The sequence below is a fragment of the Hakea prostrata genome, chromosome 10 (genome assembly GCF_041222555.1).
Source record: "Hakea prostrata isolate BN-2017 chromosome 10, UWA_Hpros_2, whole genome shotgun sequence".
NCBI classification, from domain to species: Eukaryota; Viridiplantae; Streptophyta; class Magnoliopsida; order Proteales; family Proteaceae; genus Hakea; species Hakea prostrata.
Genome location: NC_142609.1, coordinates 1,254,952 through 1,267,708, shown reverse-complemented (window position 1 = coordinate 1,267,708; position 12,757 = coordinate 1,254,952). Strand labels below are relative to the sequence as shown.

The window sequence follows — 12,757 nt, the reverse complement described above, 5'->3', positions numbered from 1 at the left end:
CTGTCGGATTATTCCATGTGAATCCGTAAATTTAATCCATTTTATACTTAGGGTGGAGTCCATGGATTTCATCCAATACCCAAGAATGGTTTTATTCACGGCTTTGGGCAAAAAGATGAAATTCCTGAATTTCATGAATCCATGTGGTTTTCACTTTACAACCATGGATTAAGTTCACAGTGTCACAGAATGGTATCGAAAATCATTGACACAAATCTGAAACTAATTTTTCTTTGAAAAATTCATTTTTTGGAAAAAGAATTATATTTCCTAATATATATATATATATATATATATATATATATATAATATAAAAGATGGAGGGGCATGCTGCCCGCATGTATAAGAATTTTCGGGCAACTAAGGAGACCCAAAGATAATAATGATGAAAGGAGAAAAAAATGTGTGACAGGTCATAATTACATATAAGGTTTCATGTATATTTCAAATTTTTTTTTTTTTAATTATTTGTTGTTTGTTATTAGTTTTACAGTGTTCACAACTTCACATATGATCTAGGTTAGCCAAAATTCATCATAATGTAGACGGAGAGTTGAGGGTCGAGAGAGAAGAAAAAAAATCTAAATGTTATGGAAGGGTGGAATACACTTTCGAATACTGACAAAATGTATCAGAGGCAGGTAAGACTCCCATTAAGTCCCATGTGGGCCTCCTTCCTAATAATGTGGTGAGAGATCAGAGGTTTGAGGGAAGCACAAACCTCTCCCCTAATGGGTAAAGGATCTAGACTCTTATGACGTTGCACCTTCTGGTTTGTTAGTCAATGAAATGAAAGAAATGTTTTGGCCCATCGGTTTGAAGTCAGAAGCAAGCTTATGCCCAATCCTAGCCCCTCTTTTCGTTCAATTGAAATCCTAGCCCATTTAGTAATGGGCTGTTGGGCCATAATGGTGGTGGATAGTTTATTACTTGGACCACAGACATGTGGTTTTTAACCATAAGTTGATCAGTGAAAAAACACTTTCCTTCAATAATTCCTTCATTGCTTCAAAAACTCATTGAAGGTATTCATAGATATTTTGAAAGACATAGGATGATAGAAATCAACCGAATGGCGAAGTAAAATTGGACCTGTTTGATAACTCACTAAATGCTTCTACTTTGAGAAATGTCAGAAACACTTCTATGTGTTTCTAGAAGTATAAACATTTTTAGGCATTTGATAAAATCTATTTCTTAAAATAAATTTAGAAATTATAATAAAACTTATAGAAGTAATCATTGTTATTTTTAAAATGTCAAATTCTATAAATCCCCCTCTAAAATTATTTTACTTAAACACAATCTCGTATTTCTTAGCTTTATATCAGTTGTTCTAAAACCCTTGTTGGTGCTGTTAGGGATAATGGATGCACAATCACGAGCGGAGAAGAACACAAGCAAAGAATACAAGGGGATTTAACGTGGTTCGGCAAAATCCTGCCTACATCTCCAGAGAGCAAAAGAGTTTCACTAGTTCCAGTAAACCTCACACCACTCTTACACCCACAAAGTATTACCTTTTGCTTCCGTGTCAACTAGGTTATCCCACAGAGATTATTTATAGGAAATCGTAAAACCTTAATCCCAATGTAATTACAAGTTTACTTCAGTACTAGTAATTGACCCAAACCCTGTTTCAATTACAAATATAACCAAAACCATAATTACATGGACTCACATATTACAAGACATCCAAACCCAACAGGTACCAGTGGTTTTATTTGACAAAATTTAGGTTGTTGAAACTGATAGATTTGCTAATAGTTTGGCTGTCCTATTAACTAAGGGTGCTTGGTGTTTGGGGTTGTCAAAGGTTTGATAATTACATCGACCAACATATATTGTAAGAAATTACCTTAATGACTAAATAGATCCACCATATACAAACACAATAGATAAGTAATGAGGAAAACTTCCTAAGGTGTTTAATCTAATGATTCGAATGACAAGAAAGAAAGGAAAAAAAAAAAAAAAGTGTAGAAGACAAACTAGTATGAGAAGACTGATCATTTGCTATGCATCTGTGATTCTCCTTAAATTCAGCACCCTTAACCAATCTATCAAGTTCTTTCCGTCCCTCGTTTTGGAGTCTGGATCAGCGACTCGACGTTTCCTGACCACAAAAACCAGTGAGGCCCACGGTAAAAAATATTTTTAAAAAAAATTAAAAATAAAATTTTCCACCAGTGGGACCCACTGATTTTTGTGATCAGAAAGCCATTCTGTGCTCCTCGATCAGGAGATGATCCGGATTCCTTGTTTTGCCTCGGATTAGATTTTACACGAACCCACGTTTGAAAAGCTAGGGCACAAGTAGTCGTGACGGTTCAGATCGCGTGTTACACCGGCTGGTTAATGTTGCAGTTAGCGTAAAGCGACAGATAAGCAATAATATTTTTAAGAGAAAAATTACGTCTAAGCTCCCCGGATCTGATATTCAATTCTTTCTGCCACTCGTCTCTTGTTCATTGGTGTAGCAGTTGGCAACAAAGTGACATCAACTCTTATTTTAAAATACAAAAATAATTTTACGTATTACAATACTCCCGAATTGTTAATTTTACTGCTGTTGTTGTTCTTCTACTTATGCCTTCTAGCTTTTCCTCTTCTTTTTGTCCTCCCAATCTTTTCCAGACTCCTGTAAGAATGTTTGGTTCGAAATTTTAAATTCAACCTCAGATGGTTCGGGTTTTTTGAAACAAAAACGATTTACTTTCACTTAAGTTGGTGATTAGTGCACGTGCTCATAATGGACGGTAAATATGTAATCAGATACCGAATTTTAAATCTTGACCATTCACTCTAGCACTGCCCCCAAGCAAATCTGAATATAATAGAATGCAAATATGATATTACCAGATCCAAATCCGATACCGTTTACACACCTAATTAAAGTTAAAAGGACCCTAAAACCGAATAAAAAACAAAATTTTTCAATAGTTTTTTCCTTTCATTATCAAGGAATGGTTTTCAAAAATTTGGGGGGGAAAAAAGGAAAAAAAAAAAAAAGGGGGAAGACCAGAACAACTTCACACCTAATTAAAGTTAAAAGGACCCTACATGGCTACATCTGATCATTCTAAATAAAAAAAGAAAAAAGGAGGGGGAGCGTGGTTGCAGTCTTAAATGCTCCTCTTTTTAAAATTGAATTGAATTGGGCTAGCAGAGACAAATTAGTAGTCTTTGCAACTTCCCAGCTACACATTTGTTTCTTTCCCTCATTGCCACTTCTTTTTTCTTCTTTCACATATCCTAGCAGTAATGGAAGCCCTGTTTCTGAATTCGATCCCAACTGGTGTGGCTAAGCTGAGGTCTCCAGAGAGGCATGGTTGGTGCTACATCAATGGGTCTCCTAGGAAGAATAAGAACACTCTGTTTCGTCAGAGCAATGGAAATTCGTCAACATTTGGTGGGTTGTCCTCTGTTTTTAGTGAGAGTTTGACGCGGTCCCCAGTAATTGAGAAGATTGAGCATGGAAGTTGTCTGGTGGATGCGGACACCTTGGTCTCATCATCAAATAAGAAAACTAAAGAGGACATGCAAGTGAAGGCTACTTATAATGGAAAATCCAACATCTTAATCGAGAACTCTGATGGTCTTGGGATTGTCACGTTTCTCAGAGGAAAGCAGTTATTTATTACTGGTGCCACTGGTTTTCTAGCAAAAGGTACTGTATTGATCAGGAGTCCACCCTGCCCCATAGCTCTAAGAATTGGCATTGATATTTAATATGGTTTTCTAATACTGAAATTCTCATTTCCTTTTTGATTTTAAATTTGTAGTTCTCATAGAGAAGATTTTGAGGACAGTCCCTGATGTGGGTAGGATCTTTCTCTTGATTAAGGCAAGGAACAGGGATGATGCAATGAACAGACTGAAGAATGAAGTATGTTAAAGTCTTAAAGATGGACATATATATATATATAGAAATCCAGTTTTTGTTTGTTCTTTCTAATTTAGTGTAATTGACTGATAAACATTTGTGTTCAGATCATGAATGAGGAACTGTTCAAGTGCCTACATGAAATTCATGGGAAAGCATATCAGTCATTTATACTCAGCAAGCTAATTCCTGTGGCTGGTAATGTCTGTGAAGCCACTATTGGAATGGAAGATGGTGTCGCTGAACTTATTGCAGGAGAGGTTGATGTAATCATAAACTCAGCAGCCAATACTACCTTCGATGAAAGGTTCTTGAATGTGTTTGTATTTTGTTTTTTATTTTTTCCTTTCTGATAGGTCCTAATCTATTATCTTCCAAGGTGGAGGGAAGGTGTGAACCATGAACCCAAGACCCCTGGTAGCAATAGGCTTTTAGGCACCACAAGCTACTAAGTGCCATAGACATTTCTTCACTAAAGCACTTCAGTTAGGGAAGTCTTTGGTCTTGCCGTATGACACCTTTAATCATCCCAAGTCTCACACTTGGTGTCTTTAAAAAATTTCAGGTATGATGTTGCTCTAGATATAAACACAAGAGGAGCTTCTCGACTTATGAGTTTTGCGAAGAGCTGTAAGAAACTTAAAGTTTTCCTGCAAGTATCAACTGGTAAGTAGATAACACTTCATGGGGGGTGGAATCTGAGACAAACACAGTTGATTTGTGCAGTTCAAAACAACTAGAATGTATTTCATCTTTCTTTGTGTAGCATATGTTAATGGTCGAAGACAAGGTAGAATCTTGGAAAAAGCCTTCAGCATGGGAGACTGCATAGCAAGGGAGATTATTCCCGGATCTCCTTCTTCCTTCCCTCCACTGTTGGATGTTGAAGGTGAGTTACAGTTGGCCTCTGAGTCGAAAGGGGCTTTCCAGGATGATACAGTGACACAAAAGATGAAAGAACTGGGTTTAGAGAGGTATGGATTTACAAACTGGTATAGTTTCTGTTCATCGAATCTCCCATGGGAGCTTGAAATGTAAGCAGTGAGCAAACTTCCATTTAACAGGGCTCGTATGCATGGGTGGCAAGATACTTATGTGTTCACAAAGGCCATGGGTGAGATGCTGATAGATAGTCAGAGGGGAGACATACCAGTAGTTGTTATCCGTCCTAGTGTTATTGAAAGCACCTGCAAAGAGCCATTTCCTGGATGGATTGAAGGAAACAGGTACCTTGATTTTCTTAGACTCTGTTTTTATGCATTCTGGGAATAGACACTGGGTCTATAACACATTCTGAAGTGCAATAATTCATAATCACATTTGAGAATCCACTCTAGACCCAGAATGCATTTGGGGAATGCACATCAAACACAACTTTTGTCTCTAAATTGAATAATTTAATGCTTCATCTTAAGTCAGTGCTGTCTCACAATCATGAATCATTCCTCATGTTCTTTCTGTTATTAAACCTCAGGATGATGGATCCAATAGTCTTGTATTATGGGAAAGGCCAACTCACAGGTTTTCTTGTAGATCCTAGAGGAGTCCTTGATGTAGTAAGTTGTATTTGATGTGTTGACATTTATATGGAACTAAGCATGATATATTAGTATGCAAGACACAGGCCTAATTTTCGACATAATAATGAATAGGTCCCTGCCGACATGGTTGTAAATGCAACCTTGGCAGCCATTGCAAAGCACGGTGCAGCAAGGGAACCAGAGATGAAAATTTACCAAGTTGCTTCATCTGTGGTGAACCCACTACGGTTCCAAGACCTGGCAAGATTCGCATATGAACACTTCAGTTCCTCTCCTTATATGGACTCGAAGGGAAGACGAATTCATGTCCCAGAAGTGAGGTTCTTCAACTCCATGGATGATTTCTCCTCACATATTTTTAAGGATGCCATTCAAAGAAGTGAGCAAGAGGCTGCAGATGCTTCCAATGGGAAACTGTCTCGCAAACTTGAAATTGTACGCAAGAAATCAATGGAGCAAGTAAAGTACCTTGCCAGCATATATGAACCATATACTTTCTATGGAGGAAGGTTTGGAGCTAAACCTGTTCAACTTTACAATACATATATTACTGTAATTATCTTCTATTCGTTTCAGAGATTCTACTGACTTTTGAACATTGGGAAATAAAAAAAAAAAATTTCAGGTTTGATAACTCAAACACCCAGAATCTAATGGAGGAACTGTCAGAAGAAGAAAGAAGGAGCTTTGGATTTGATGTAAGGAGCATAGATTGGCAGCATTATGTCTCCAAAATTCATATTCCAGGTCTGAGAAGGCATGTAATGAAGGGCAGAGGGATGTCAGGATGATTAAACCTTCTGTTTCATAGGAATTAATTGTAATGACCTTTTAATCTTAGTAAATAATGGAACAGGTAATATAATAGCTCACATGAATTGAGTTTCTACTTGTTTTTACTCTTCTGTAATCAATGTCCTCCCTCACTGTAGCCATAACCAATGGGTTTACCAGCTAATTAATCACATTTAAGTCTCTCGATCTCCCAATTAAAGTTGAATTAGTAAGAAGTTGATGTCTTTAATGTCTACAAGGCCTTCTCATCCCGAAAGTTAAGTATGCCCATCTTCAATAAGATTCCTATGTGTTTAAGTGGTGAACAATCTGGTTTTGCAGTAGATACTAAGTAAGCTTAGAATTGACTTGTATCTTACCTTTGTTATCCAAATCAGTACTTTTTTGTAGAAAAGAACACAGCCTAGGCCTCCAGGGCCTGCACATCTGCTGTGCATGCACAGTGGCTTCATGGGAGTGGGTCTTTCCTCCTTTCCTCATTGTTCTTCTCAATTCTAAGTTGCTTCTTCATCAGTGCCGATGGTGGTATTTTGGTGTTGCCTTTCTGGTCGTGTCTCCAAACAGAGACAAGTAGCTGTTGTAAATCAATATAATAGGATTGGAAAGGATCATTTTTTTTTTTTTGGGTTGTGATTCCTTTTGACATGAGTATTTCCATGAATGCATGAAGGAAATAGGCACCAAAATTTCCTTATTATTTGTCAATTATGCATTCTAGAATGTCAAAGAGAAGAATAAGAGTGGAATTCTAGACCGAAAATCTATTAGAAGAAGTCACATCAACACATCTTTGGAGTGAAGCTCATGTAAGCTAGGTTAAAGGAGAATTTCCAATCTACTATTCATCAGCGTTTGTAGTCCAACGGTTAGGATAATTAACTTCCAAGCAATAAACCCGGGTTCGACTCCCGGCAGACGCATGTTTGCTTTTGCATCTCAAAATGAGAAAGGCCTTCTCATTCTCTTGTATTTTGAAATCGCCCTACAAATTTTTGCGAAGCCATTTTATAATTTCCTGTTCTTTCTTCCATATTAACCCTCAAAAGTTTGGTTTTCTTCCATTTTCAATTCACCCTGCAAAGTCTGGTAAAGTTAAGCCAAGCCAAGCCAATGGACCTAGTTTCGCCTAAGCGATGGTGCAAATGAGAAATTCTTATGAATTGTAAATAGTTCCTGTGCACAAACGATGTCTTCTTCCATTCAAATGCTTGACCTACAGGACTACAAGTGAGAAAATTTTTCTTTCACTTCAAAAGTAATCTTTATGTTTAAGGTAGTATGCTGAGCATGTTTTATCAATCAAATGTGATACATGACCATCTTTACTTTTCACTAATGGAATGTGTCAAGCCTGCAGCTCAAACTCAAAACAGATATGATCACGTAAAGCGTTTCTTCAACTACTGGGTTCACGATCTCCCCAGCTTAACCATCAGAAGTAATACAACAGCCACCTGAAGCTCTCCGCAAAATTAATCGGGAAACATCCACATTTAGATGTTAAATAATGCTCCCAGAGGTTTCTCCAGCATTGTTTTGAGGCTGATGTAGCTCATATTACCTGCAAACTTCCTAGTCACCAGACATGCATCGAAGACAATTACAGTGAAAACCAAACCCATTAAACAGCAGTCTCTGTCGAGCATCAATATCCATGCTCACATCAATGTAGCAGATGCGAAGCTCCTCACCTGATCCAAATAAGTATCCAAATGCAACACCACAAACCCATTGACGAACATCAGTGTGGATGGCAATTCCATAGTATGATAGGAATACCTTGTATCAAAATAATGAATCCACAGAGGCAAATTTTATACCTGCTTCAATATCACGCAGGGCTTTCAATCTTGCATCAACATTCTCTATCCAAACAATATGCACATTGGGATCTGAAATAACAAAATTTAAAGTCCAGTTAGCTGTCTGATCTTCATTAAAATTGAAGAATGCTCCTGTTATGAAATCTAACATGTCAACACTCTCAGGGAAAGAATACCATAGAGACATACAGCCTCCCACCATCCATCCTCAACCTAACAAAAGAGACAATAATATTGTATGGTGAAATAAATCATTGCTACATGGTAGTGCAAAGGTGAGGTGAGAAACAACAAAGGATCTTTATGAGTTTATCCCAGCTGTGTATGGTATGGTGTAATAAAATCATGGCTACGTGGAAGTGCAAAGGTGAGGTGAGTAACAACAAAGGATCTCTATGAGTTTATCCCAACCACGTCTATGTTCACTGTGTCAAACAAACCGTGTAGAAAACAGTTAACCATATTGTGAAAAAACTTGAGAAAAGCTGCATGTCGCTGCCACCTTCAGAGTGGATCTTCAGAAAACATGGGTGGAAAGAAGTACAAAAAGAATGCAGAAATTTCATATCCTCTTCTATGAGTATTTTGAGTGTGAGGCAACCTTCTTCAAGCCAGTACATGATATTAGGCAATGGGTTAGCTACTCCCAAGATGGGAAATAGGAATACTGCTTATCAGTTCAACTTGGTCAAACATCTACTGCTAATCCAGCCTGGTAGGCCTGACTGGAACTGTTTATTTCATAAACAGTTGGTAACTTGATATGCATTCGTCACATGCATTTCGTTAAGGTTGGATTGAGGCTGACAGAGTATTTATAAACTTTGAAGCCCAAGACCCAGTGAAGGTTTTCAACTGCACAACAGGAAGAGTTTCCTAAAATTCCCCAAGTATAATTTGGATGGGAATGCTGATACCCAAAATATCAGATGCAGTTAGTAAGTGCAATTTTCATAATATAAGCCTTCTTGAAGTTCATCAAATGCCCACAGTTCCTTCTATGGGTTCTCTAGATTACAAGTATTTTCCAGCTCATTTATTTATTATGGTTACATGGATAGTGTTTGGTTAGAGACCAAATGTTTGTTATAAATTTATAGCCCAAATTCTTTGAAACTGAAGAACTAAGGGATACAATAAATCATTGAAATGCTGTAACCACAAATAAACGTTAAAGGTAAGCTGCATCAAAACCTCTGACAAGTTTTAGTTGAAGATATTGTTATCATCAATAAGAAGAACTCCTCAATGCTTGAATCGCTTAGCTTCAGAAGAACACAGTTTCATGTATAACAAACAGGTAGACATCATAAACAACAGCAGGCTCCGTATCTAAACTGATAATATATTTAAGTTTTTTTTTTTCACTGCAGAATAACACAGTTTCATGCATAACAAACAGGTAGACATCATAAACAACAGCATATCCCATATTTAAAGTCATGATATATTTACACACTCACAGTTTTTATTTTCACTTTCAGAGTGAGCAACACTGATGAATGTTACACCACACTGACCACAGTCATGATTGGGAAGGGAGAAAAAGTAACTTACCACAGTCATGATTGTAGAAAGAAGGAAGCATATAAACAGCATTCCCAACAGCAGATTCAGCTTCAACGGAGGCTGATGCTGATAAAAGTAGATCCTCATATGATCCTCCAACCAATTCAATGCGAAAAGCATTGATACGAATCCGTGCCAGCACGGCAGTGTACCATTCCTTGGTCAGAACTAGTAATAGTCAAGATAATATTTATTTTAAAGGATGTTCAGCAGAGGCAAAACTCAGAAAGGAAAGAAATATGATGCCTGGGGATTCATCTTAACTACAATGAGGATACAGGTCATCATTTCATCCTTAATGCCCCCATTCACCAAAGTATGCCTCAGCAAGCAAAATTCCTCTTCCATCTGGAGTAAACTACGACATATATAAGATGCTTTTAGCAAGAAATAAACCATAAACAGGAAAGGCTAGACAAAAATTATTGTAATCATCAGCTCCAGATATTCATCAACAAATCCAATGGACGTGCGTCTGGTTACATAAATCTTGTGCTTCTGTTCCTCTCTATCTGCAAGTATACAGTATACCACAAGTAGAATCTAAAATGTTGACAGACAGCCAATCGAAGCTCATATATGGAGGTTCAGTTAAAATAGAATACTTGAGTTACTACTTCTTTAAGCTACAGTTTAAACAATATCGTTAACATTTTTATATACATGTAGGTGCACTTCAAAATGTAGATTTCTTACTGTGTGGGGTTTTCACCTCTGAAATCATTTCAGGCGATAGGTTAGCAGGTTGAAGTACATCAAGAGTGTCTGAAGATGTTGTACCAGATATAATCATACAAGCCAATCTCTTTACCAGTAGTGGATACTTCAAACCTCGGTTCCTTCAAGACAAAAGAATGCACATTAATAGGTAGAAAACAGTATATGGTTTCCAACAAACGGCATCATAAATCTAGATGGTAGGAAATAGATGTCATGATTCTCAAGAAAGAACTTCACTTCAATGATAATTGTGTTCTGCTTCAATTCAAATACTGGTTTTCACAATGATTCATGGGGAAAAAATCACAATTACTAGATCAAGAATAACTTGGCTCAGACAATCTAGTGAGTCGAACAAAATGATATACCCTGGATATGTGACTGATGTGTTACCGATTACCAATTGAAATCAACCTCATTCTTTTGGGGACCTCTAAAATGAATCAGTTATCAAAATTATACACTCCAATAATCCAAAAGTAACCCAATTGGAGACAAACCACTATCTTGTTTATGTTGCCAAAGCAGAACTATCTTTGTTATTATTACTTGGATCTAATTTCAAATATGTAAAGAAGAAAAATCCAATGGAGATTTACAAGATGCAACAACTGAGGAAATCAATTGTGTCCAAAGAGAAACATATAATGCTAGATTCATTTGAAAAGCAAGTACTTTGGGAATTGCATCATGTCCATGGAAAAGCAAATGTAGCTAGATTCATGTTACTAAAAAATGACAATCAAAGGTTTTTAGACTTCAATACCTGCAGTAGTCACTATATGGAGACCAATCTGCTCGCTTTTCAACTTCCAGAAAAGCCTACAAATGAGTTACTCATGAACTTAAATAACTACCACTGACAAATAAATGGCAGTTTGAAGAAAGAAATAAAATAACAGCAATTTAATCCTAATTCCAGAAGCATAGTTATTTGAGTTCAGAGAATTATTGACCACTACAGTTCAATCATTAAATAATATGTCAGCAACAGGATATGCCAATCGATATTGTCACCATTTTATCTGCTTCAGGATTTCTCTTTAAATTTCATCCTTTCCTGACATAGGCTTCAAGCAAAAAGGAATCACAAAATAAACATTCAATACAGGAGAAATAAAAGCAAGCTCTATGGTGGAGAGCAAGCACGCTCCAATATGAAATAAATAAATATAAAAACTATCTACCAAACTGGCTTTCCAGTTCCATTCTCCTCAACTTCTAATACTTTTACTTCATGTCGCTTCTTTGAACTTGCTTTTCTTTGGTGGTCCAGAGTTTATATAAATTAATCATGGAAAATAATGTCTTTCACATATGCAACCTCGTATTTCCCCATATTCTGTTCCAGGCTAACAGTGAATTGGAGTAGCCAAAATTTGAAATAGCGCCAAATTCTCAAAATGGTCAATAGAGTTGCCATTAAAAACTAAAATTTGCGACAATTTGCATTCTTCCTATATGTTCTTTTCATGTAAGTAGAGAAGAATGACATTTCTGTAATCTTCCTAAAATTCTCAATGAAATTATCATAGAAAATAGCTTTTTCCATTTAAACTTTGGAAGCCCATGAGCAATAGTAGACTAACCGATCACCTTTGAGTGTTCTTTGCATTGCTCGCTGCAGAATGGAACGGTTAGAGCATCAGAAGAATGGGCCATTGGGAGCTTCCTGAGGCAAAAATAGCAGACCTTGTGGAGTAGGGACAGAGAAGGATGAGATAATAAGGGTTTCGCTGTGTGGATGAGATCACCGACCCCAATTCTCCGAGTTGCGAACACACCTCTTCCGGCCGACTTAGTGAACGAGACTTCAATGGGAGGTGGCCCAGTTGGAGAAGGCTGGCCGGAGCTGTTGTTGTTCTTATCGAAGGTGAACTGGGAAAGCAAACGAAGCATAAGGTGGTGGTGGCATTGCTGGTTCTTCTTCGTCTTCAGTGTCAAAGCCCACCGACCACAACTCACAACCGATGGCATATTGTCTTCTCCGTTGATGAAGAGTCTTTCCCTTGAATAGTTCGTCTCCTCTCAATTTTAAAACCTCAATCGACACAAACGGAGCCTAGGGTTCTAGGCTCCCAGTCCCCAACTGCACTCTGCTCTCTCAATTTTTAATTTTTCTTAAGACAGTTTTCCTTCCATTCTAAGCAGTCTTTCTCTCCTGGCCCTTTCCGAAATTCCAACTCTTCGACGTTGGTGATAATAAGTCTGATACCAAATGCTAGGTTTTTGAAAATACATCACCCCAGCTCAAATTTTTTAACGAATTTCATTATAGATTGACCCAATTTAGTGAATTTAGATCAATTTTCTATTGGGAGCACACACTGGTCCCCTATCGCTACAATACATTTGATGCAAGACCCACATATGATACTAATAAAATAAATTAAAAGTATGAATCCTACGTCATATGTTTAGTT

At 37.2% G+C, this 12,757-nt stretch overlaps 2 protein-coding genes across 2 annotated transcripts; one reads left to right on the top strand and one right to left on the bottom strand.

Annotated features, from left to right (window-relative positions):
• Nucleotides 1-3,264: 3,264 nt before the first annotated feature.
• LOC149001344 (fatty acyl-CoA reductase 2, chloroplastic-like) lies at nucleotides 3,265-6,278 on the top strand. Its single transcript, XM_089138162.1, has 9 exons — nucleotides 3,265-3,670; nucleotides 3,786-3,889; nucleotides 3,994-4,193; nucleotides 4,452-4,552; nucleotides 4,653-4,860; nucleotides 4,951-5,112; nucleotides 5,361-5,442; nucleotides 5,539-5,936; nucleotides 6,053-6,278. Exons 1-9 carry the CDS (start codon nucleotides 3,265-3,267, stop codon nucleotides 6,216-6,218), a joined length of 1,827 nt encoding a protein of 608 aa, XP_088994288.1. The 3' UTR covers nucleotides 6,219-6,278.
• Nucleotides 6,279-7,242: 964 nt separating this feature from the next.
• On the bottom strand, nucleotides 7,243-12,550 carry SDG38 (SET domain protein 38). Its single transcript, XM_089138187.1, has 7 exons — nucleotides 11,931-12,550; nucleotides 11,101-11,156; nucleotides 10,327-10,453; nucleotides 9,893-9,962; nucleotides 9,603-9,782; nucleotides 8,043-8,114; nucleotides 7,243-7,913 (listed from the first exon to the last, which is right to left on the bottom strand). Exons 1-7 carry the CDS (start codon nucleotides 12,309-12,311, stop codon nucleotides 7,795-7,797), a joined length of 1,005 nt encoding a protein of 334 aa, XP_088994313.1. The 5' UTR covers nucleotides 12,312-12,550; the 3' UTR covers nucleotides 7,243-7,794.
• Between the last annotated feature and the right edge of the window lie 207 nt (nucleotides 12,551-12,757).